At 53.7% G+C, this 25,112-nt stretch overlaps 2 protein-coding genes across 7 annotated transcripts in view; one reads left to right on the top strand and one right to left on the bottom strand.

Annotated features, from left to right (window-relative positions):
• DLGAP4 (DLG associated protein 4) overlaps positions 1-11,561 on the top strand; it is a 128,760-nt gene extending 117,199 nt beyond the window's left edge. For 4 of the 6 annotated variants that reach the window (XM_032198215.1, XM_032198218.1, XM_032198217.1 and 1 more), the window contains 6 exons: positions 3,805-4,166; positions 5,522-5,613; positions 6,068-6,477; positions 8,150-8,241; positions 9,806-9,958; positions 10,778-11,561. In XM_032198215.1, coding sequence (XP_032054106.1) covers positions 3,805-4,166; positions 5,522-5,613; positions 6,068-6,477; positions 8,150-8,241; positions 9,806-9,958; positions 10,778-10,993 — 1,325 coding nt within the window. In that variant the 3' untranslated portion in view covers positions 10,994-11,561. Of the gene's footprint in view, positions 1-3,316; positions 3,400-3,804; positions 4,167-5,521; positions 5,614-6,067; positions 6,478-8,149; positions 8,242-9,805; positions 9,959-10,766 lie in introns of those variants that run through there. The other 2 variants (XM_032198220.1, XM_032198219.1) reach the window with 2 other exon arrangements.
• Positions 11,562-15,528: 3,967 nt separating this feature from the next.
• TGIF2 (TGFB induced factor homeobox 2) lies at positions 15,529-19,653 on the bottom strand. Its single transcript, XM_032198388.1, has 3 exons — positions 19,617-19,653; positions 18,581-18,819; positions 15,529-16,098 (listed from the first exon to the last, which is right to left on the bottom strand). The coding sequence occupies exons 1-3, from the start codon at positions 19,651-19,653 to the stop codon at positions 15,529-15,531; spliced, it is 846 nt and encodes a 281-aa protein (XP_032054279.1).
• Positions 19,654-25,112: the final 5,459 nt, after the last annotated feature.

Here is a 25,112-nt window from a genome sequence, read left to right as displayed (position 1 = left end):
TATAAGAACCCTTTAAGTGCTGAAAGGTCACAAGGAGGTCTCCCGGAGCCTTCTCTTCTCCAGGCTGACCAGCCCCATCTCTCTCAGCCTTTCTCCATAGGAGAGGTGCTCCAGCCCTCTGACCATCTTAGTGGCCCTCCTTTGGACCCACTCTAATAGCCCCACATCTTTCTTGTGCTGGGGGCCCCAAAAGTGGACACAATGCTCCAGGTGGGGCCTCACCAGGGCAGAGCAGACACAATCCCCTCCCTCCCTTGCTGTGCTCCAGCAGGCAGCAGTGAGCTCAGCACCTGAGCACAGGCTGCTTTCACACTCCCTAGCGCATGTCTGGAGCTGAACTTTCTTCCTCTGCTTGCCAGAGCAGTCACCAGAGAGTCATCCTGCGTGAGCAGGTGTATGTGCAGATGAGCTATTTCACCACGCACCCCAGAGGCCGTTCAGGTGTACAGCTGGGGGGGAATGCTCTCCTGGCCGTGCTGACATGAGCACTGCACCAGTCTGACCTCGTGGCTGTGTAGGTGCAGCCAAGAGTTTGTCCTGAGAGAGCAGAGCAGGCAAACATCTGTAACAGTCAAGTTTTAACTTGACCAGGTTTACAGCATACTGAAGGAGGTGTTGGGATGTCCAGCAGGGATCATGGGGAAAGAGGGGGCAGTCCTGCAGTAGCTGGTGCTCTAGCATCCCCCTGCCTCCTGCTGAGCTGGCAATTCAAATGCATGACAAACAAGATGCAGAAAAGCAGCGCTGTGTGCAGAGGTCGGCTCTGTGCTGCCCTTCAGCCTGTACAAGTGGTGCCATCTGATCTAGGGTTTCTGCTGAACTGAGCATCCCAGGGGTGAGACTGATTGAAGACAGTTCTGACCTAGCATTGCTTGAGCATCTGCAAGTCCCGCTGCCGCCCTGCTGTATGAGTTTGCACCCTGCTGAGGAAGGAGGTGGTGTGGGAAGGGAATGCCGATACTGCTGGAGCCATCAGTTAGCAGGGACCTTGCAGTGCAGGGGCACGCTGTTTACATGACTGACCCATTGGCTCGAAGATGCGTGTAGCTGTGTTTTGGCCCATAAATTTAACAAGTTGCAGCGTTTGTATCTGACCTTCTAGGAAATGACTGTGGGTGGTTCTTAAAGTGCATAATAAGTTCCTGTCCCAGCTGGACACACAGCAGCTGTGGGCTCAGGCTGCCCTGGGCAGTTTCTGTGGCTTGTGCCAACACAAGGAATAGTACCAGGAACAGGTCAGGCTGAATTGTCCTGGATGTATTTCAGCTGCGTGGCTCCCTGTTGCATGGCCCACAAGGCTGCAAGAGGGACTCATGTCAGAAGGTGGTGTGGGGGCTGGGATGAGCAGTTAGGAGAGGTCCTGCTCTCGTGGCCATCAGGATGCTGCTCAATTTGTTCTGGACTTCTGTGTATTAAGGGCAGGAGGGAGCAGCTATTAGCTCTGTCATTCTGAGTTCCTGTTTGGATTCACGCTGAAAGGCAGCCTGTTTGGCAGCCTCACGGGCTCCCTAGTTCTCCTGTAACAGCAGGACCATTACAGGGCTTCTCAGCATCTTCAGGCACATAAATACTTCTGGAAACATAGATCTCCTTCTCTGTAACCCCTTCCTTTTAGCTCCCTTTGGAATGGAGCTTGCAGCTGTTAATGTGGTAGATGTGGGGATGTGTAACAAGTCAGCAGTGCACAATGTGTAGCTGTGCAATTTTGCTGCAGAGGATGTGGCTGTGCTACTGGGGGTGCCTGGGAGGGGCTCTGACCCCATCAAAGATTGATGCAGGCCCCGGGGCACCCTGCAAGTGCTTGCAGCAGCAGTTGACTACACAGGGACATTTCTGCAGAGAAAAAGGAGTTGTGAGGCTCAGGTCACCCGAAACATCACTTCCCACACCTGTACGCAGTTCTGATCAGGTTCATTCATTGCTTCTCACTTATTAGTGCTGAAACTACTCAAGAAACAGAGAGCATCCTGTGATGGGCTGAGCCAGAATTGTTCATGGCTGTGTCCAATTGCCCTAAAAAAAATATATATCTCTCTCAAATGTGCTATTGTGAGCTCCCTGGGGCATGCAGGCCGTGTGGTTTGTTGGAAGGTGACATTGGGAAGAAGCAGCAGGACCTGCCCTCACAGTCCCCAGGTGGATGGAGGACTCCTGACCTGCTTCTGATCTGGTGCTTGATTTATTAATGTGCCAGTGGCTACTTTGAGGGTGGAAATGATGCAGTTGTCATCAGTATTGTATAACGACAGCGATCTGTGAGGTATCTCTATCTGTGAATTGATGGCTGGGATTGCCATGCGAGGACAAAGGATGGTGCGGGCCTCTCTCATTATTATGAGGAAGATTGTTAGCTTATTTGACAAGCTGCTCAGCCCGCAAAGGGGCTCGGAGGCAATGGCAGGAGGGGGAGTCCATGTAAAACCCTGCTGGGCTACTGCTAGGCTCATTCCAGGGGCCACCAGCCCATCGCAGCTCCATCCATGTGAGCTCAAGGAGTGTGGGGGCACACAACAGCGGGGGGGGACCCAAAGCGAGGTCTCCTGGGGACGGGGCTCTCCTAGAAGAGCCACCAGCCCGGTAGCCAGGCCCAGCACCATGAGTTCTCTGGGTCTTGTGGGCCAAGGGGGTTGCTGCCAAGGGGGTTGCTGCCAAGGGGTCCGACGCGTTCTGGGGGCACAGAGGTTTGCCGTGACATAGGACTTGCTAGACCAAAGGTGGGATAAGGGCAGGGATTTGGGAGATCTGATCGAGAGTGAGATCTGATCCCCAGGGCTGTGTGCTTGCTGGGGAAGGCCAGCCCAGGTGAGCCAGGGAGTTGGCGACGAAGCCTTGGGAACAAGGGGATGAGGCGGGCCTGGAGCGAGAGCACGCGGTCCTGTGTAGGTGTGATGGACTGTGCTGCAGCTGGGGTGATACCTCAGCATCAGGCTCAGATCCGGGGATCCAGAGGCCATCCAGTGGGCAGATAAAGTGAGCCCAGCTGCTGGAGGGTCCACCTTGATAAGGCCACTGCTGCTGTCACCTGTTTGTTTAGTTGCTCCTGTCTGATGTGTGGCCGTGTATATATACGTATGTAGTCGATGTGTTTTCTGTGTGTGCTCACACTGGGAGCACATCTTCAGCCTCAATAGTGGTTGGACCTGGGGATGTGGAGCAACACTGCCTGGCCTGTCTCAGGCTGTAGGATCCAGCACGATGTATTTTGCTGTAAATGCATAGCAGATAGTGTTTGTTTTTTGTTTTTTGTTTTTTTTTTAAGGTACTTCACAAATGTTCATTCCTACCATCAACATCTAATACACTTTATGGCTTCTTTCCATTTTTATAGGAAAAACCACCACCCTGATCCAGACACTGAAATTTGTCAACTGATGGGACAAAGAGCTGAGACACTTGGCTGTACTAGGACACTAAAACATAGTGCTTAGCCAAACAGAATTCCCCCACCGTGGAGGCTTATATTTGCTAAACCTTGTAGCATCCTTGGGAGGCTTCTCTGTACTTCTTCTCTGCTTCTAGCCTTTCACCCATCATGGAATTCCTTTTGACTTCTTTTGCAAGCTAGCTCTGGCTCTGCCTTTTGCTTCCCAGTATGCTTTGGTGTGGGTTACCCGGTGTGAGTTGCTGGCTGTAGGCTGTTGCTGCATTTTTGCCTCCAGCTTCTACTTGGAGGCTCTTCTTGGATGTTGTGACTGACCTGCTTTTTCTTTCTCTTTTACTGTGTTTCTCCCTCTCTCTCTCCCTCTCCCTCTCTCTCCAATCTGTCTCTTGCATTCTCCATTCTTCCCACCTCCGTCCCTGCAGGTTCATCATGCCTAGTGGCATATAAAAAGACTCCACCTCCTGTCCCACCTCGGACCACATCAAAGCCGTTCATCTCTGTCACTGTGCAGAGCAGCACTGAATCAGCGCAGGACACCTACCTGGACAGCCAGGACCACAAGAGCGAGGTGACCAGCCAGTCAGGGCTGAGCAATTCTTCAGACAGCTTGGACAGCACCAGGACACCCAGCGTGACACGGGGCAGTGTTGTGACTCCAGCAAGAGACACTCCAGAATTACCACAGAAAAATGCAACCTTGAAAAGCGACAAAGGGACTCTGACTAACGAAGAGCCTAAAGTGGAAAACGTCCCCAAGAGAAAGCTGTCGTCTATAGGAATACAAGTATGGAACAGTTTTGTTTTCCTCTGTGTCCTAAGGAATGTCCTTAGCCCATCCATTTAGCGTGTGCATTTTGTGTGACCAGGTGCGCATCTGAACTCACCTCAAATAGCAAGAGAATAGCTTGTCAGACTAACTTCCCATGCTCCTGGGGTGAAATACAGCAGAAGCTGTTCATAGCAGACCAGAAAGGAATAAATTATTTTAGTACAAAATTAAAACACTTCATAAAGCAGTGGGGCCCTGTTAACCAAGTGTCTCTCTAAAGAGGCCTTGTACTGCTAGTACACCTGCGGGTGACCCTGTGCTCTGTATTGTATTACATAGTGTCAGTCTGCTCCTTGTCCCTCATGTTTTTTGGGACAACTTTGAGTGGTGGGCTGTCCTACTTGCTGTCTGTGTGGTGTGGGCTGCTGCAGTGTGAGTTGGTCCCAGGGCTGTAGGCATGCCAGGAGCACTTCCTTGGTGGCTGGCTGCGCCAGTGGGTTGCTACTGCTCCTGCTGGAAGCACTTAACTCTGTGGAAACTGGTGGTAATGAGCTGTAGGTTATACAGTCAAATGAGATCCCACCGAGTAGCATAAACCCATGCTTTTATCCAGCAAGGGTTATCATCTGCGATTGTCAACCTTTTCTTGAGAACAGATTTCCCAGGTAGAGGTGGCTGGTCCCTGCAAGCAGTGTTTCTGTCCCAAAGTGCTGGCTCCGTGCTGTGGGTTATAACCTGCAGGTGGGACCTGGGGCACTCGGGCAAGTCCGAATGTAGGAGCTGGGCCAGGCTTCTTTGTGTGGCTAGGAGGGCAAAATGTGTTAAAAGAGCAGTAAGCAAGAGAAGTTGCATTGGAGATGCTGACTTCTCTCCTCTTCATTTTCTGAGATGGTTCCTAGCCTACCTGCCCTGCAGCTGGATTTCCTTTCTAAAACCTTCTAAGCCTCTTATCCAGGGCTATGGAAGGTGTCAGTCCCTGGGAGAGAGGAAGCTGGGTTTTGCTGTCAGCCTTAATCAGATCACTGCCCTCTCAGGAAGCTCCCTGGTCTCGGCCAGTCTCTCACCCACCACATGCAGATGCTGCTCCCTTGGGCACACACAGCCCTTCCCCAGCCACTGCTGTGCAAACAGCAGCAGATGTTAGAGCCAGGTGCCCTCAGAGCAGCCACCTAGCAGCAGTCCTGGTGCTCAAGTGGAGGCAAACACGAGCAGCAGCCTCGCACCTCTCCTAGCACAGCCCTCCAGTTGACGTGTGGTGTCTGCATGCTGTGTGTGTGTGTGTGTGTGCAGCAGCCCTCCCGGTCTACTAATGTGAATTCCAGCAGCAAGTTCTTGTGTCTGTTTTTGTCTGTATTTTTTTGTTCAATAAGGTTGACTGCCTTCAGCCAGTGGCAAAAGAGGAGCCTCCTCCACCAGCCACCAAATTCCAGTCCATCGGGGTACAGGTAGAGGACGAGTGGCGGTAAGTGAAAGACGCAGGCTTTTGCAATTCTTACTCTTTTCTTTTAAATTGCTCTTCCCTCTAGTTTTGCTTAGGCCTTCTCCTTCTCCCGTTCTTTGTTCTAATGCAAGTGGGGTAGAATGGGGGCCCGTGGAGAGCTCTTCCTCTGCAGCACACACCGCTGAAAACAGCACTTGTTCTGTAAACAGCCAAATCAATGGGGGTTCGAAATAAAATAAAAAGTCCAAGATGTAATTATAGATGTTCATCAGTCCTCTCATCTGAATGGCCTATTGCAGTAAGCAGGCAACCTTATAATTCTGTCTGTCTGAATGTGTGGTGTGTGTTTGTGTGTGAGGAGGGGCAGGGGAAAGCTCAGCTGCAGCCTTAATAAACAAATGCATTTCATTGTTGATGTGTGCAGCCAGCCCCGTTGTGTTCTGCTATTTAATACGTTTGCTTCTGATCTCTCTAGAAACAATCACTCTCGCAGTATGTCCTCCAAACAGGACACAGACTCTGACACGCAGGAACCTAATAACTCTATCTGTAAATCATCTGAGAGAAGTGTTGCTGAGTGCCCCCAACACAACAACTCCGTTAGTGTTGATACTAGTACCAGGCAACCAGCCAAGCCCTCACAGATGAAGAGAAACCTCTCCTATGGAGATAACAGTGACCCAGCCCTGGAACCTTCCTCTCTCCCTCCTCCTGACCCTTGGCTTGAGACATCCTCCACCTCGCCATCAGAACCCATACAGCCAGGAGCCTGCCGGCGGGATGGGTACTGGTTTCTGAAGCTGCTTCAGGCAGAAACAGAACGTTTAGAAGGCTGGTGCCGCCAGATGGACCAGGAGACCAAAGAGAACAATCTCTCTGAAGAAGGTAGGTGCTGCCAGCCTCTGGATGCTAACCTGGAGCAGCCTAGCAGCTCTTCCTTTGAGAAAGAATTCAAGCCAAGTATTGGTTTAGCTTTCTGTGGTTAGCTGGCTGATTGCCACAGGGTAATGGCGAAACCTGGAGGTGAGGGTGGGACAAGAAGCAGTCTGTCCTTGGAAAGGATAGGATAGGAAAGGATAAGGCAACTTTCTCTAGCAGATTGGGTAAGAAATAATACTAAGATGCAGTAGAGAAGACTTCAGAAGCTGCCATCATCCACTGACAAGTCAAAACAGCTGAAAGCTTGACTAAATTGCTTTTAGGGAGGCTGTGAGGTCTTTGTCCCTGCCTAACCCATTGTAGCTGAGTAGACAGGTGAAAGTCTACTTGGTGGTGGGGCAGAAGGAACTGTGACTGCTGAGCCTGCCTAATTGGGCTTGTCTTAACAGCCAAGAGGAGGTTTCTTCATACAGGAACACTGTAATGAATTCACACTAAATACGCCAAAAGTATGTATACAGGAAACATAAGGCCACTTGACTTTATTGGGTTCAGCCCAGTTGGGCTTGTTTCATTATTTTAAAATGAGATAGCAAAAATTGTATTGTTTACAATTAAAATCATGCCTAGATGCGTACAGAGTGACAAAAGCGGCTACCTAGGCTGCAGGGGGCACGATCTTTGGGGCCTGTAAGTATCTGAGAAAGTTGAAACGATGATGAGACTTGGGTATAGCTCACTGTCACTGCTGGGGGTGGGGGCAACTAATCTCTAATCCTGTTGCATGGCGATGCTGTGCTGGCTGCCAAGCTGGGCAGGCAGAGCCAGGGTTCTGGTGGCCTCCAGGGGGTGGGGTGTATCAGGTCTCCCTGCCAAGAAAAGACAGGGAGACTGACCTTAAGAGCAATCTCCTAGCAGATTCTGTAACAGAGAACATAGTGCGTTTAAAGAAAGCCCAGCTTATGGCTGTCTGGCCAAGCACTGATCTATAAACGTTCAGAACCAATTCAGTAAATGCTGCAGCAGGCCAGGGAGGAGAAAACGTTTCAACCCTTTTCACGATGTATTTGCGTACACTGTGGGCCTCTCAACCCTGCCTTTGGAATGGAAAAGCCCGTATTCAGTGTTCTTCCATTACTGAGCAGAAGAATGTTGCTATACTCAAAGGTTTCTTGGAGATTCACTAAGAGCAGCATAAAGTCCTGGATTTTAAAAACATCCTGATTAAAATCCCTTGCCAGTCAGTATTTGAATTCCTTCTGGTAAATGGAGATCAGAGGCAGTTTTCCTGCCCCTTGCCATCTTTGCCTTGTTTGTGACCAGAAGAGCAGGTTATGGTCTGTGAGCAGGTGCCAACAGAACTACTCACTGAGGTGGTGCTTGTGGCTTGTTTGGTGGGCTGAAGCCTGCTTAAGGAACTTCCTGCGAGCTCTGATATCACGATCTCGGTCTGTTGGCCTGCTTTTGGCCTGCTCTAGAAGGAGCAATAACAGATTGCAAAGCCAATCACAGACTGCAGTTTCAGTGCAGCTTCTTTATCAGAGAACAGGTAGTTCCTTGGTGAACCTCTGGAACTCCCTAATGACTCAAGAGTGTTCCTTGCTCCAAACACTTGAATTTGTGGCTCTATTTGATGGTCTGTTCAACTGAGGTCCTTTTTTCTCCCCCACTACTGCAGTCTTAGGAAAAGTCCTGAGTGCAGTGGGCAGTGCGCAGCTACTAATGTCACAGAAGTTCCAGCAATTCCACGGCCTCTGTGAACAAAACTTGGTGAGTCTGGCTCTTTTTCCTGTTTGTTTGTTTGTTTTTGGGAGGGTAACGCATCTGTTTCAACAGCAAAACAGGAAGGCTATCAGGTATTAACTAACAGGCTGCTGTCAGTGGAACAGGGTTGCAGGGCAAAGCCAAAGCAGCTGTACACCATGCCACAATGGATGAATGCTGTTTTTAAATAGCAGGTGAGCAGTAGGAGGCTGTTTGGGCAGTTCTTAGGCTGTGCTCTGTTCAGGGATGAGTGTTTGCAGTTCCTTTTGGTGCTCATGCTATCGCAGGAATTTTCTTGAACTGCTAATCAGGGTACACCAAATACATTGATGCTCTCTGTAGCTCTTGTATGTCAGCTAGCCATTCTGCTGCGTGTCCTGGAAACCAACTCTCCTTTGTTACTTCCAAAGGACTTTTTGAGGTGAACCACAGATTTTGCCAAATGGGGGCAGTGTTTGTAAAGGCTACTGTTCCTCTCCAAATATGCTTGCTTTGCATGTAGTTTATGTGGATGGTTACTGTCCCAGTAGACTGTCCCTGGTTGGTCACAAAGCACTGTTTGAATTGGATCTCTCTGAATGTAATGCAAAGGCTTGCCCTTGCTGAGATCTAAATGGAGATAACTTAGGGATGAGTGAGAATCTGGGTTTGGGGTTTTTGTTTTTGTTTTTTAATCCCTCAAGCTTTATCAAGGCATGGATTTTGCAGAATTCTTGAGGTACATTCTCCTTTATTTGCAAGAAACTTGAGAAGGAAGGGGTTGAAGCGCTGGGCATCTCCGTGCTAATCTCTGGCTGAACATGGCTGAGAGATGAGCAGCAACACCACCAGCAGCCAGGCTTTCAGCAGGGTTCTGTGCTGAAGCTTTCCTTTAACGCTTTGTGCTGTGCTGCTCAGATTTGATCCCGTGCTTCCCTAAGAAAATGCAGGCTTATGATGGCAGTTCATATACCTGAAAATTGGGGAAATTCTGTTTATAATGGGGAAAGACTTACTTTAGCTACTTAGTTTTTCAACCTAGCCTGAGAAATACTGATACTCTCTCAGGGGCATGTAGCAAAGTGATCTGAGTGAGACAATTTTGAATTTTGCTTGTGAGAAGGCCAGCATGCAATTTCTCCAGGTGTCAGAGCTGTGTTTTGCATTGTGCTGTATCAATTTCCATTGTTACGCAAAGTTATGATCCGAGTACAAAACTGTGTTCTAGCTTAATCACATGCTGGGGAGCTTCAGCTGGGTGTTACTGCTGTGGGGCTGGACTAACTGCGGGTGCTTTGGGGAGAAGAGTCCGATTGCTTTTTACTACAGTGCCTTTTCAGGATTACATTTCAGGCTCCTAAAGGAGAAATGTCATCAGGATTTCTGCCTCCTGTTTGCTACAAAAATATTTTTGACTGTAAATGATGGTCATGTGCCTCTGTCCTCTTCGGGCTGGTGTCTCTTATGTGTTCTTGAAGTTTCAGTCATTGGGCAGCTGTAAGGTTTAAAAGGGGTGTATACGTACCCTGTGCAGACTGCTCTACTTGTCAGGAAGGTGTATTCTAACATGCTTTTATGCTTTCCCCGTTAGAATCCTAATGCCAATCCCAGACCCACAGCCCAGGACCTAGCTGGGTTTTGGGATCTCCTGCAGTTGTCCATTGAAGACATCAGCATGAAATTTGATGAGCTGTACCACCTGAAAGCTAATAGCTGGCAATTGGCAGAGACACCAGAGAGAAAGGTGAGTGTGGGGCAGTTTGGAGTGGCCAGAGCACCTTGCATCAACTCCTCCTGTAATCAGAAGGTCTTTAGGACCTTTACCACCTTCTAGTTATGCAGTGTAATCTCTCCATATACTACAGCTGCCTCTGATAATGCTTTTAGCACTTGTACTATAAGATTGCATTGTCTGTCAACCATCTTCCCCATGCATGCAGTCACAGCCTTGCAATGCATTGAGAACATTCCTCTTGAGTAACAGTGGAAACAATTTTGTACAAGAGGAAGAATATTAAGATGGGGAGAGAGGAGTGGTGCTTTTAAAGCGGTGATGCAGAGGAGGCCTCTAGTGTTAAAAGCACTGCATAAGTAGGTTGCAACTATTCCTGGTATCTGGGTGGTATAAAAAGCATCTGCTGGAGCCTTTTCAAAATTCAGGGTGGGCTGTGTACCAGGGCCAGGCTGCTTTACCAGATATGAGGGGAGAAAAGATTCTATGGCTGCAAGCAGGACAGCATATTAAAATTTTGCAGTTCCAGATGCTGTCTGCTGTACCCTGACCCACAGCTGGGCTACAGACATAGCCAGAAAGCTCCAGTCTGGGCCACAGAACACCTCTCTGTACAAATTTGAAGTACAAAATGTTCCATTTCTAGAAGTTGGGAAAGCTGAATTTATGATGAGTGTCTCACTTGGGAAGTGCTGCTGCTTCTTTCCCCTGACACTCCATAATCTCATTACTTAGTCCCTCAGGACGTGAGTCCCCACCATAGCAGAGAGCAAGCTTCTGTATGTGCATTTTTATTTTATGTTTGGGTTTTTCCTTACTGTCTCCCTAAAGGAAGAGAAGAAACCACCCCCTCCAGTGCCAAAGAAGCCAGCCAAGTCCAAATCCCAACTGAACCGGGACAGAGCCTCTGATTCAGACAAGCAGCGCCAGGAAGCTCGCAAGCGTCTCATGGCAGCCAAGCGGGCTGCTTCTGTCCGGCAGAACTCGGCCACGGAGAGCGCAGACAGCATCGAGATCTACGTCCCTGAGGCACAGACCCGCCTTTGAGCAAAGGGGCAGAGGAAGGAACCGCGTGGTTTTTATAAGTCATTAAAAAGGAAAAAAAAAGGTTCTCTCTAAACTAGTGTGATTTATTCAGTCTAGAGACAATGAGCCATCCTTGAAAAGGGCTCCTGAGTTGGCTTTTTTTTCTCTCAGCTTTAAGTAATGAAGATTTTAAAAAAAGAAAAAAAAAAAAAAAAGGAAAAAAAAAAAAGAAAAACATACCCCTCGTTTTCTCACTGGCTGTGGTGTTGCTGAATGGATTGAACATACTCCTGGAAATTCCAGCCCCTCAACTTGGAACTTCAATATTTTTACTTGTTCTATCTAATGAGAATTATTAGCTTGTTTACAAGAAGAGGACAACAAAAAACATGAAGCCTTGAGCACTTGCCATCCTATGTTCTTCCTCCTCCTTAGTTCTGTTCTTTCATCCTTTATTTTCCCCCCTTCTGCTCCTTTTCTCCTACCCTCTGCATGGCTTTGTTTACTGTGTTAGAAATAACCTCTCTTCCACAGAGCTCCTGAAGAGAACACCTATTCAGTGTGTACTACTGTTGCACTCTGCTAGCAAGCAGCCTTTCTTGGGTTTTGTTTTCCTTTTGATGGGGATATTGGGGTGGGGGGAGAAGGGGTGGGAAGGGATAGGGCCATGGGTTTGTATTCCTGTGTTAATGAAGTGAGAGGATGACAGGACCTGTGGAATGTAATGCAGAGTTGCTGAAATGCAGTACAGAAGCAAATGTGCAATAAGCTGGCAAAGAGGGGCAGGGATGGTGGTTGCCTGGCTGATCCCGAGAGCAGTACCCTACCCCAGGCGCAGGAGGGGAACAGAAGGACCACAGAGCAACTATGGACATGATCCCCACATGCTTCACTTTGATTTTTTTTTTTTTTCCTCTTCCCTGCCCTTCACAAAATTATTTTCCCTGAATTGCTTGTTGAGAAAGAAGCTGCTACACTATGGGACCTGTTTCAAAGTGGGCTGGGGCAGGGGAGGGCTGGGTTGAGTATGCTGGTATTTCAGGGTGGGAGGACTGGGTTTTGTACAAAGAGGAAGGCAGGGGTAGCTGAGAGTAGGCTGCCCGCCTGTACGTATGTGTACATATGCACATATACAGTTAGTAGTACCTGTACATTTAATTCATACACACGTATACATGCCCACACACACAGTGCAGACGGTGTAGTAAAGGCACCTTGGTGAGAATGGGCATATGTATAGCATATATTTTTACATGTACTATATCTAGATGTGTGTAAAAGTGTGTGTAAAAATATATACCCTGTGTGTAATCAGATGACTATTTTTTCCTTATCTTCCTGCTCTTTGGGTAGAGGAAGGATTGCTAAATATTTTTTAGCCCATTTTTCCCCTTTGTAGGCCTCCTTTTCAGTCTGACTTCTTGAAGCCAGGACTGCCACCACCCAGTTCTCTGCCACCCCCTCAAAATAAGCATCTGGTCCCATCCTGAGCGATCTTGCTGGGGATTTTTTGTTGTTGTTGTTCACTTGTTCGGCTGAGCTGGGAGATAGCGTGCTACGTTCACGGGGGTGGGGGTGGAATCCCAAAGAAGTTTCAGCGAGGGTGTTGGTGATCCAGAAGGCAAAAAAAAATAAATAAAAGTGAAATCTTGAACGATGCCAGAGTGCGCCTTGTCTGTTGTCCTGTCCTGTGAGTGCACGGTACTGGGGGTGCTCCCGCTGCCATCTGGCAGCAAAGGGGATCCCACCAGACCCTGACCGTGATGTGACCCACGTTTAATGTTGGGCTCGGGGTGCGGACTAACAGGGTGTGGGTATTTTATTTTTTTATTTTATTTGGAGGGGGGGGAAGGGGTCGAGGTGTGCGCGTGGGGCGGAGGACCCCTGAGGAGCCCCGTGACGTTTAACAAAATGGCTGCTCCCGCCATAAAATGGCGGCCGAGACAAAATGGCCGCCCCCGCTGCGCAGCGGGGAAGGGCCTTGTGGGGCCGGTGTGCTTCCGGGGAAAGCGCAGAGGGCGGGGCGCGCCCGTCCGCCTAGCCAATGGCCGCGGGCTGTGCCCTGATGAGGGGGAGGAGCCCCAGAAGGGGTGGGCGGGGCCCCGACAGGGGCGGGGCTCTGAGGGGGGCGGGGCTTTGACGGGGGCGGGGCTCCTCCCCTTGGCGCTGTGGCGAGGCGCAGAGCGGCGGCCGCCCCCCGGCGGCTCGGTGCTGAGGGGGGGAGCGCTCCGCGGCCGGCACCGGCACCGGGCCCTGCGCTGCCCTGCCCCTCCACAGAGCTGCCCGGGAGCTTCCCCGGAGCTGCAGCGGTGAGGCTCGGCTGTCTACAGGTGTCTCCAGGTGTCTCCATCCTTCCACAGCCCCTGCCCAGGCCATGGGGTCAGGCAGCAGCATGCCCGTGAGGAGGCACCAGCACATGAGGTGTCTGTGAGCCACACAAGAATGACATAACCCAGCCTGGCTCAGATCTCGTGTTTTTTTTTAAAAAAAGAACAAAACCAAAAAAAAAAACTTTTATTTGACAACAGAAGAACAAAGAAAAATATATTTACAGTAGTTTTTTGCTCCATTCAGAACATCACCCCCCCAGTCCATCCTCAGGGCAGCGACACCAACCCCACCCCATGGGGACAGCGGCAGCGCTCCTGCCCCCAGTGCAGCAGCACTGCCCCTTCCCGCTTTGGTTTGACTGAGGCAAAAACAAGAGGAGGTGAATGAGAAGTTTCCCCCTCCCCTGGGAGGGAGAGAGCGCTGTAGGGAAGGGCTACCTAGAAATAAGGGAGGCTGTCCCAAAATAAGGGACGTGCTCCAGAAAGGAGGCAGAGGGCAAAGGCTGGACAGAAATTGGAGCAGGGGGAGCTGAGGAAGGCAATGCTTGTAGCCACATGGTGAGCCTCAGCCCCAGCAGTACTGTGCTGGTGCCCCTGCCCAGCTGGGAACCACCAGCGTTGGAGCCATCCCTGCACTGCATGGGAGCGCTCGGCAAAGTGAGGCACCACCGGTAAACCTTCCCCAGCCCCTGAAGCACTTGGTAACGCCCCCTCCTTTCCTCTGAACAAGAAAAGGGGAAAAAACAGACCCCCAAATCACTGCCTTCTTCTGGCACTGCTGGCTCCAGCTGCTGCAGAGCACCAGATCCTGTGGACCTCATTATCTCTATTCATGCAACTTAACAATCAGGCTAATAACCTAGGATTAGTGTTTCTCAGGATAGGTTACATATGTGTGTACGTATCACTATTTAACTTAAATTTACAGTGAAACAATAGTCCCAGGACCTCTGCAGTGCCCGGGCTCCTGCTCCCCACAGACGCCGGCTGTCACTAGAGGTCACCAGCACCACAGCACCGGCCCCACCACGCTCCCCCGAGCACGAGGGGAGCAGGGAGCGAAGGGACTCGACACCCCCACACCCCCCCGGCCTTCCATGCGGCTCATCGCGCCTGGCTGATGAGACAACTGCATTCCGGGGGCTGCGCCTGCAGAGGGACACACAGGTAGCCCATGCCCACAACATGCTTCTTTCCAAATATTTTTTAAAAATAAAAGCGTTGGATACAAAAAAAATTCACAGTCTCAGCTTCGCATCCGCCCCCAGCAGCAGCAGCCTGCAGTCGGCGTTTCTCAGGCTCTGCGACGCGCTCTCTGTTCCAGGAGACAACGTGCACATCTTCAGCAGGAACGTGAGAGAAATACAGGGAAGTCGCGGAAATGTTTGTAGAAGAAATAAAAAAAAAAAAAAAATAGAATAAATCACAATTAGAGGGAAAATGTTTCAACAAAAAACTGCTAAACAGCACCATGGAGTTTTCTACTGGCAGCATCTGTAACACCCTAAGGCAGAAGAGGAGACTCCCAGGTTTTCTGTGCAAGAAAATCCCACAGATTTCAGGTTTCCAGTTCATCTGTCCTTTGCGCCTCCCCAGGCAAGGCACGGCTCCTGGCCAGCACGAGGTACCAGAAAGGTCCTCCATAAAAACAGGAGAAGGTAGAAAAAAAGGAAATCAGAGAAAAAGCTTTTCATCTGTGGTCCTTAAAACAGACACAAACTTTTTTTTTTTTTTTTAAATGGAAAGAGAGAAAGAACTCTCTCTCCCCCTGAAGAAGTGGTGTTGGCTGGACCCTTGTTTACAGGACAGGGCAGTCAGCAGGTTTTCTGAGGGAGCTCCGTGGCCTCGCACAATGAGTGCCGGTCGTGGCAAGGAGACGTTGCTCAGCTGCAGAGGTTTTTTCCACACTGGCCAGGCTGCAGCAGCCACATCCTCCTGCCTACCCGGCGTCCTGTCCCTACCAGGAGTGCAGACGGCGAGGGCTCTGAAGGATGGTGAGCGTTTCCCCAGGACAGGACGAGGACAGCCCTTCCTCTCCTCTCCCCCATGGCCAGCGGAGGTACCGGAGCCCCTTGGGACGCACGAGTCCGCTTCTGAGATGAGCTGTTTGGGGGTGCAGGCAGACAGGGGATCCTGCGGACCGGAGAGAAGGGACCCTGTGGGTGGCACGAGGCTGGAGGCTGGGCGCCCCCGAGGAAGGGCACCCCGTGGGACCTGGCCCGGGGGCTATTTGGCGACGGAGGCCCCTGGGGGCTCAGGCTGGGGTGAGAGGGGCAGCTGCCCGCCCTGGCGCTGCGACTCCAGCTCGGCCGCCTTCTGCAGCGCCACCTCCACCAGCAGCTGGAAGCTGCTGAAGTCATCGCCGAAAAGCTCCGGGGGCGTGGGGGGCGGCGTGTTGAACAGTCCGCTGGTGGGGCTGGCAGCCTCAGCCCGTGCCAGCAGGGCCATGGTGCTGCCGGCGGCACCCAGCGGCGCTTTGGGGTGAGGGTCTGGCTCCGTTTGCTTCTCCCGCTCGGGGCTGCGGGCACCCGCCACCGTCAGGTTGCTGCCCAGCGCCTGGGCGGGGTGGCACAGTACCTGTGGGCACACGGACATGGGCAGCACCTTGGTGGCCCCCGCCGCGGTCATGGGAGGAACCACCAGCACCCCAGAGCCAGCAGCAGCCCCCCGGGGCAGGGCCACGTCGCCAGCCTTGCCACCCCGGCGGGAGATGGTGAACTGGTTGGGGTCCTTGCCATCCTTGCGCAGCATGTCGGGGAGCAGCCGCCGCCGGGCGTTGATGAACCAGTTGCAGATCTGGGAGGAGAGAGGCGTGCAGCGCTGTCAGCAAGCAGCTCCCGAGCCCCCCACAGCTCTCCCCCGCCTCGCACCTCCTTCTCCCACGGCTCACAGAGGCAGAGCTGCCCCAGAAGGGGCTGCGCATGGAAACCTCAGCACTGGCTGCTTCCTGCCTGCCTGGGCAGCCCCTTCCTCCCAGCACCTTCGCTGTGGTTGCCCATGGGCAGGCAGAGCAGGGCACAGCTCCCACACCCTCCCTCGACATCTCTGATACCAACCTGCCCGCTCACGGAGCTCCCCATCCCCTGAAGGACAGCAGGGATGGCGGCAATTCACTGACGTGTCTCCGTGCCTCCTACTAACTAGCAAAGCTGGCCTTAAAGGCATTTCCAAACAGCTGGATGCAAAAGAGGCAGACCTCTGCAGCTACACCTCTGGAAGCCCCTCAGAAACGCAACAACCATACACAAAAAGCTAGGTTAAAAAAACTGCCTTCTTCCTAGAAAACAACTAGAAGAGAATAAATCAGGCAAAAAAAAAAAAAAAAAATCTTTCCTAAATCATTGTCACTGTAAAATATTTCCCCTGGGTAGAAAGAACTTACCACAACTTCAATCACAGCAAGATCTCAGTTGTCCTTTTTTTGTCTTTCAGACAATATTTGGCATTTAACGCTCTCAAATATGTGAGACTCACCCCCTTTTTCCTTGTGAACATGCTCCCTTGCAACCCCTTTGCCAAGAGCCCTTGACATGCTCCAGCGATCCCACAGCCATCAGCAGCTGTAAATCCCCAAGCAGAGGGCTGTACCCTGACACCCACAAAAAGTCCAACTGGCTCTGCAGTGCCCAGGAGCCCCCACAAAATCCCAGCTCCTGCTCCTTCCCCGCAGCAAGCACAGCAGACGGGCACGCTCAACCACCCAGCCAGGATGCAGGCTGCCGCATGGCATTCGCTTGCGGGGGGGAGCTAGACAAGCCTCGGCAGTTCCCCTTCCAAGCAAGCAGGCTTATTTTTAATGTTTCACGTTTTTAAACACCGCTGTGATGAGAGCAGCATCCTCTGTGCTCCTGGGGAAGAAAAGCCTGGCCCTGCTGCGTACCCCTCTCCCTCTGAGGATGAGGCCAGGGAGGCCGGTAGCCGCGGGGCTGGCCCGGGAGCCTGCACAGCTTCCTGACCCCGGCTTTCTGCGTGGGGCTCGAGGCTGCCCGGTCGCCCTGGAGACCTGGGGCCACCGTGCTGCTGCCGCCTCGTCACTGGCAGCCAGGCAGGGGCACGCATAAACAAACTGCAGGGCGCAGGGCCCGGCTCGGCCACTGCACTCAGGAGGCGCCCCAGGGAGTGGGATCGGCCCTGCTGGTTCAAGCACCCCTCCCGAGGCTGGCCCCCGAGGCCTCTCCGGCCTTGCCTTGCCATGGGGTGTCCCACCCCACCACCCCATCAGGCAGAGGATGGCCGAGCAGTGCCCCGTGTGTCACCTCGGAGCAAGGGAGGGTACGGAGCTCCCACAGCAGGAGAAACCTCACTCACACCTCCTGCCAAGGGCCAGCACCTTCTCACAGCTGCCCCCCACAGAATGAGGATGCCCCACTCCATCCCGGGGGTGGCTGCGTGGTGCTGGCCGGTCCCAGCACACGGGCTGGGTACAGCCATCGGGTCCAGTAGCACCAGTACCATCCTGGGCCGGTCACCGCTTCACAGCCAATCCGCCTGACAGCGCCCCAGCACCACCAGCCTGCCCTGCAGCAGCAGCCCAGCTGCTGGCTGGACACAAATCTGTTGCTCAGCCAGCATTTCAATAGATAAGTAAAACATTAAAAAAGAAGGTTTGCTGTGCCGGTCAGGGAGAGAGAAACCAGACAGACTGTCACGGCCCACACACCAGTGTCTGGGCCAGCTGGCCAGGACTGCGCTGAGAGCAGGGCAAGGAGACAAGAGGTACAGAGGAAGCCCCATGGAGGTGAGCTCGGCTGGGCTGGGCTCCCCTTTACATTGCCAGTGTGACCAGGGCAAGCAGGCAAGCCAGCACCCAGTGCTACCTGTGGTCCACCCAAGGCCAGAGCCCAGCCCTGCATGGCGCACTCTCTCCTGGGACACTTGTCCCCTGCCCAGCTCTGACCTGGAAGGTGGCCTGGCCCCTTTGCTGAGGGGTGCCCGGGGAAACAGGATAAAGCAGCCCGAACCCCTGGAAACCCCCACTCGTGGCAGCATTTACTAACAGAGTGGTATCGCTTCCTTTTTCCCAATCTGAATCCATCTTCTGGCCAGCCAAAAACGCCTGCTCCATTGCTCCCTGGGCCACAGACCTCTCCCAGTTAGAGGCTGCCTACACACAGTACTTCTGCCTCCCTGCCGTTCCCTCTCTGCCTCCTTACTGCCCCATGGTTCAAGCATGCCAAGTCCTCTGGGGTCTTCAGAGGGGTTGCCCCAGTCCGTCCCTTCCCCAGCGCTGTGGCGGGGGGCCCAGCAGCAGCCCCAGCACAGGGGGGCTGGGTCATACCTGCAGCACGGAGAGGCTGGTCTGCCCTGAGAGGCTGAGCTTCTCCTGCTCGGAGGGGTAGGCATTGAAGCGGTGCTCATACAGCCAGTCCCGGAGGATCTTTACAGACTCCTTGGGCAGGTTGCCCCTTCTTTTCCTCTTGTTCAACTGAGACGGTTCCAGGCATGTGGTGCCGTCGTCCTCCCCGGGGTCGCTATCCGACATGGTGGAGCTGCCTGCGGACCTCTCCTGGTGAAAGCCTGGCGAGGTGGAAACCAAACAGCGCACATCACCTGGTGCCCCGGCCGGGGACACGGGGCCGATGGGGGCACGCAGCCCGAGCTTGGGGGGCAGCTCCCCCCCAGCACCCACCCCACAGCACTCCAGCCTTCCCGAGCACAGCCCCTGGAGCTCTGCAGGGACTTCACAGGCTGGGTCCACGAGGAGCTGCCCCCTCAAAGCAGCGAGAGGAGCCGGGAGGGGGCAGAGCCGGGGGGGCTCCGCTCATTGTTCGGCGGGGCTCGGGGCGGCTCCGGGCGGCCGCTGTCAGCTCCGGGCACCCCCCCCCCCCCATCCCCGCCGCAACAGGTAGCGGGGCGCTCGGCCCACACAAAGCCGGGAGCCCGCCCCGCACGGGGAGCTCGGGAAACGGGAAAGAAACCCGAAACCGCGGCGAGAGCGAAGAAAAAAAAAAAAAAAAAAAAAAAAAAAGGCCAGAAACCAAACGCAGCCCCCCCACACACCCCCCCACACACACACACCCCGGCCGCTAAGAAAACCCCCAAAGCCACCAAAAAGCCTCCCCCGGCCCCGAAGCAACTCTCCCAAACTCAACACCCCGCGACAACAAAGGGGAACGGCGCCGAGCGCCAACAAAACCCCCCCCGGGCGCACCGAGACGGCACTCGCGAAAACTTTTCACGCCGCCCCGGCCGCACAAAGACAGCGGGGGCCGCCCCGCACGGGGAAGCCGAGCCCCGCAGCGCCCCGCCGCAGCCCGGCCCGGCCCCGGGCAGCCCGCGGGGGCTCCCCCGTCGTGCCGTGTGCCCGCTCTTACCCCCGGGCCGCCGCCGCCGCCTCCTGGGGCCTTGCATGGGCCGTACCGGGGGGGGGGTCGCGCCGCAGCCGCCGCCGCCGCCGCCGCCACCGCGCCGGGGCCGGGGCCGGGGTGCGGCGGGGCCCTCCCGCAGCGGCGGGGCCGGCGGCGAAAAGTTTTCGGGCCGCGGCGGTGACAGATGCCGAGACAGAGTTCCCTTTGTTCCCAAGGAGGCAGGAACTTGGGCCGGGCCCCCCGCCCCCGGCCCGCCCGCCCGCCCCCGGCTGTCACCGCCGCGGCCCACGGGGCAGCCGCCCGGCCCCCGCCCCCGCCGCGCCTTTGTGCGGCCGGTGCCTGGAGGCGCCCCGGGACCCCCCCCCGGACCCGGACCCGTTCCCTTCACCGTTCCCGTCCCCGGAGCCCCGCTGCCGGCGGGGAAGGGGCACGGTGGGCACGGGCTGCAGGGCCCGGCCGGACGCGTGCCCGGGGACGGGGGCTGCAGACCCCGGGGCACCGCCAGGGCTTCGTCTGGGGGCTTTGTAACTTAGGGCAGGGGAAATCAGAAAGTCGGCAAGCACTGCCGTGCTGCTGGAAAGCGTTTCAAAGCAAGCGTGGTGATTGGGAAAGCACCAGAGGGTGTTTGCTCAGAGGACAGCACGCCTTCTCCTTCCCTGACCTGCGCGCTGCCCTGTCCCTGTCCCTGTCCCACCACCATGGTGGCATCACCCGTAGGTGCAGGGCAGCATCACCCGTAGGAGTGGGGCCAGCCAACGCGGCGAGGTCTTTGGAGGCCTTACCGTGCCGCCACCGCTCTCCCTGCAACCACAGCGACCCTTTTGGGTTTTGGAGACCAAGCTGCTCTGCTTACCCCCAGGCACACTGCCAGACCCAGATGAGGCTTCCCGTAGGATGTCCCCGTCGCGTGCTCTGCGCCTTTCTGCTACGCACAAAGGTCACTCCTCGCTCTCAGCTGGCCAGAGCCCACGCCACAGCTGGCCAGGTCACGCACGTGAGCAGCGCCGAGCCCAGCTGGGGCCATGCCCGGTATGGTGGCACATTTTGTCAGGGTGAGCCATGGGAGGGAACCACAGGGAGAGCCGCTCCAAGCAGCAGTGCCACATCCCGTGTGTCAGGCACTGATGGGTATTGAGAAGGGCTGCCAATAAACTTCTGTCACTGCAGGCTTTTTTTCATACCGATACAAGCCTGAAGCAGGAGAAAAAGTTCAGCTTTGCAGCACTGTGAGAGCCCGGGAGGCCAGGCTGGAGATCTCTCCTTCCCCAGCCCCGTGCCCAGGAGGGTACAGGTCTGTTTCGGAGCAGCAGCGCATTTGCCGGCATTTTCAGGCAGCCCTGATTCAAACCCCTTCACTTGGCTTTCAATAGGAGCAGGCGCCAGGCTCTTAGCCCTGAATTGTCCATCCCAAATGTGTGAACTGAGCTGATTATGGTGATTAGGGGGCCTGGGCGTGGGAGAGGGGCTTGAGTCTGAGAGGGAAAGGAGCTGGAGAGAGCTGCCATATACAGAGGCTGTTTGTCATGGCCAGCACCTGCATCGCTCTGGTTTGCAACGAGAGATGGGCCGGAGCAGCCGCGTTTCCATGTGGTGGCTGCTGGCAGCAAAGATGCAGATCTGCACAGAGCGGCTTTCGTGATGCAGGAGAGGATTAAATAACGAAAAAAGAAGAGAACTGCTTAAAGCCTTTCTTTAGATGCTGCTAAATCTGCAACGTCCTGAGTGAAACAGTACCCCGAATCGCTATTGCTCAACCAATGGAAGCGCCATGAGGGACAGTGAACCACAGATGAGGCATGGAGCCCGTGCAGGGTGCAGAGCCCCCCTGCTGCCCCTGCCCGCAGCACCCTGCAGCCACCACTGCGGCCCCAGTGAGCCCATGGCCCTGCCCCAGCTCCTGCCCAGCGGGACCGGGCTGGGCCCCGAGCCCCCCGAGCCCCCCGGGGCCGCAGGAAGGCCCAGCGGGCCACAGGGGCCGGGGAAGGTGGCAGTAGCCCCCGGCTGAGGGCTGGTCCGGGCTGAGTGTCCTGGACCAGCTGGGCCACCTCCCAGGCAGCGCCATTGACATGATAGCGCTATTAAATTTCTGCAATTTGGAAAACAATCCAGCAGCCAAGGCCTGAAAGGGGCTGCTGGAAACCTCGGGCAGCCTTCGACAGGGCTGCAGGCTCTGCCCAAACAAGACTCCTTCTTTGCCCACCCTCTGCTGATCTGTATTATTTATTTATTTATTTATTTTGCTAGGGAAAGGCTTCCATTCCAGTTGTGGGGTTCTGCTGGGGTGCCAGTTGTCCCACGTTCAGGGGGCCACTGGCTGGGCTTGCCCCACTGGGACGTCTCATGTGCTGGCATTTTGCTGGTAGCAGCTTGCCTTCTCTGCAAAGGCATTTGCCAAGGCTGCCAGGGTCATGCTAGTATTAATTAGGAGGGAAATGAAAGCGTTCCCAGGGCTGGCCTGGCTGGCTTCATCATTTCCCTGCTCAAGGGCTGGTGTGCTCCTTTTGCCCAGCTCCAGCAGAGCTTTAAGGACTAATTTTAAAATATTCAGTGCCTGTGTGGAGATGAGACTGGTGGCTGCCTCAGGGTGCCTGTAAATGCCTGGGACCAGCACTGTGAGAGCAGCGCGCAGCCCAGTCCAACACCCTGGCCTCCCACCTTCAGGTGCCCTGCTCTGGCCTCCTGTGGTCTCCCACCTCCCCTCATTCTGCCCACTCTCAAATAACCCTGAGCTGGGCTCCCCAATGCTTTTTTTTAATTATTTTATTTTATTTTATTTTATTTTATTTTATTTTATTTTATTTTATTTTATTTTATTTTATTTTATTTTATTTAAGCTGGAAAGCAGCAAGGCAGAAGAAGACCTGGCTTTGAACAACCTGGTCTGGTGGAGGTGTCCCTGCCCATGGCAGGGGGTTGGAACTGGGTAGGCTTTAAGGTCCCGTCCAACCCAAACTATTCTGTGACTCTGTGATCTGAGCTGACCAGGAGCCACCAATGTGCCTCTGCTGCAAAGAAGGTCAGCAGTGTCCTGGGCTGCATTAGGCCAGGAATAGCCAGCAGGTCAAGGTGCTCTTGTCCCTCTGCTCAGCACTGGTGAGGCCACGTGTAGCATGCTGGGTCCAGTTCTGGGCTCCCCAGTGCAAGAGACATGGAGCTACCTGCTCTAGGTGGCCCTGCCTGAGCAGGGGTTTGGAGCAGATGAACCACAGCGGACTCTGCTCACCACAACCATCCTGTGATTAAGCGGGTGCCTTGGTGGCAGCGTGCACTGGCCACTGAGGAGAAGCCAGGAAAGAAAGTATTTCAGGGTGCTGTGCTGACTTGAAGCTTCTTGGAGCTCTGAATGCAGGAAAGGCCGCAAACAGGTGGGGGAGGAGGGAGGGGTGGTTTGCCAGATTGCTCTGGGTGTAGGCAGAGAATTAACTCCTCTCAGCAGAAACAAGCCACAGCCACTGGTGAGCCTCGTGAGCCAAAATCCAGGCAAGGCAAAGCTGCTGGCATCGGGAATCAGTGGACTTGATGACTGTGCACCTCGGAATATGATCAAAATCCTTCAATGTTATGGGAGGAGGCAGGAGACTGGGTAAGTCAGCAAGGAGAGGGGAAAGAAGCTGCGACAGGTTGACCCCCAGAAATGTATTCTTAAGTGTCCCTGCCCCAAGCAAACACTTCTGAAATTAAATGTCTAGTTTTGTTTTGGGGATGTTTAATACGTTTGAAGAAACTGTTTGTTTGTTTATTTTATTTTTCATTTATTTTTTATTTTTATTTTTAAAGAGAACATCCCCTAGTAGTAAAGCCTGGGAACCTTTCACAAGAAACTAGTTTGGAGGTTTGCTGATGTTTCTTTCTCCCTCTGTGGATGAAGTGGCTTTGACCAAAGTGGATGAAAAACATTTGGGGCATGCACAGCTGACAGCACAGAAGGCAAACAGCCCCAGCTGCTTGTGTTGGTGACAAAGCACAGAAAAGGCTCTGAGCATTGCTGATAGAAGCCCAAAAACAAGCTCAGGAGGTAGCACAGGAGATGCAGTCAAAGGGGAAAGGGCTGAAGGAGCCAGTACCCAGAAGCTACTTCTGCACCACTCTGTGTAGCCAGCACAGCCCCATTACATGTGTGCCCTTAGTTCCTTTTTCACCTAGTTTAAGTCAATCTGCTTTAGTAAACTAAGTTCCTTGATGTCAAACCTCCCTGGTGCTCTCCTCTGATGCTCCTAGCGTGGCAAGATCTTTTTTATACTCAAGATGTGAAGGTGTGGGGGACATAGAGACTGAGACAATGGCCAAACAGCACTCCCTCTTGGAATCCCTTCTTTTCCTAGTAATTCCTAGTATGTTATTGTTTTTTTTTTTCTTTGTTTTTGTTTTGTTTTGTTTTCTCTTGTTGGGTTTTTTGTTTTGTTCTGTTTTTTTCTTCAACAGCTGTTGAGCTCTTCCCTTTCCTTGGGGCTGCCCCTCACCTGCTGCTGCTCAGTGTGACACGCTGAGATGGGGCATTGCAGCTGTGAAGCTGGGGCTGATCTTCCCCATGTGCTTCACTTTACATCAACCCACTCAGAGCAGCACCTGCCTTTTGGTGCCTCCCTGCAGTCTCATAAGGCCCTCTGCAGCCCTTTATGGCAGCCCCATCTCCGTGTGCTCCACCTGCAAGGAGCTCCAGCAGCCAGGGGAGGCAGGATGGCACCTTGCAAAGCACAGATTTATTCTTCCCACACACACCCCTGTGTCCACTAACAAGATTTCTCTACTTTGCTGGCATCAGGGTTGAGGGATATCTTCTGAGAATCAGCTCTGAGATCAGATCTGTGAGTGGATGGAGCCATTGGCCCCGTGATGTTTGTGAGATGTTCGCTTTGCCATAAAGCTCAGTGAAGAAGCTTTTTAAGAAATCATCCTGCCTTTCAGCAGCCTTCAGGCCTGGGACTTTGCTTTGGAAGTGGGAGGACTGCATGTTTTTCCCCAGTATACAAAGCAGTAGGGAATAAACAGTGCCCGGCTTTGCTCTGTGAGCCTGGAGGTGGGCTTGTACCTGGCTGCTGCTGCAGACCACAAGCCCCCCTGGGAGAGCTTGGCCTCCCCTCTCCCCTCTCTGTGCCCCGATAATACAACTTGTGCTTCCTTTCGTTGGCAGTGCCTGGAAAGCAGAAGCACCAGGAACCGAGGACAAGCTCTCAGACCATGGGCCATGTCCCAGGCGAGGACATGGCCCCAGGCCTGGCAGGTCTGGGACAGGGGGGGTGCCAACCCCAGCTCCACATGCTCCTGGGGTGCTGGCAGCCCCATCTGAGCTCTTCTGGCAGCTGTGCCCTGGGCACCATCTCGCCAGGCCCTCTGGGTTTGTCATCACATTTCCCTCCTCATCCTTTGAAGGGATGGAGGTGGAGTGACCTCCAGCAATGTGGGAACCCCCTTATCTCCTCCCGCTGTGTCAGGATGGTGCTATTTAATCAAACCACTGGGACAAACAGCACAACAAAGCTGACTGCTGAGGAAGGGCTGGCA

This window comes from Aythya fuligula, chromosome 16 (assembly GCF_009819795.1).
Source record: "Aythya fuligula isolate bAytFul2 chromosome 16, bAytFul2.pri, whole genome shotgun sequence".
Classification (NCBI taxonomy): Eukaryota; Metazoa; Chordata; class Aves; order Anseriformes; family Anatidae; genus Aythya; species Aythya fuligula.
This window is presented reverse-complemented; position numbering and strand designations above follow the sequence as displayed.

Coding starts and splice junctions, on each gene's coding strand:
- TGIF2 (XM_032198388.1), bottom strand. CDS start 19,653: ATGCAAGGCCCCAGGAGGCGGCGGCGGCGGCCCGGGG. Junction 18,820..19,616: donor GCGGCGGCGGCGGCCCGGGG/GTAAGAGCGGGC, acceptor CCACCTCGCCAG/GCTTTCACCAGGAGAGGTCC. Junction 16,099..18,580: donor CCAGCCTCTCCGTGCTGCAG/GTATGACCCAGC, acceptor CTCTCCTCCCAG/ATCTGCAACTGGTTCATCAA.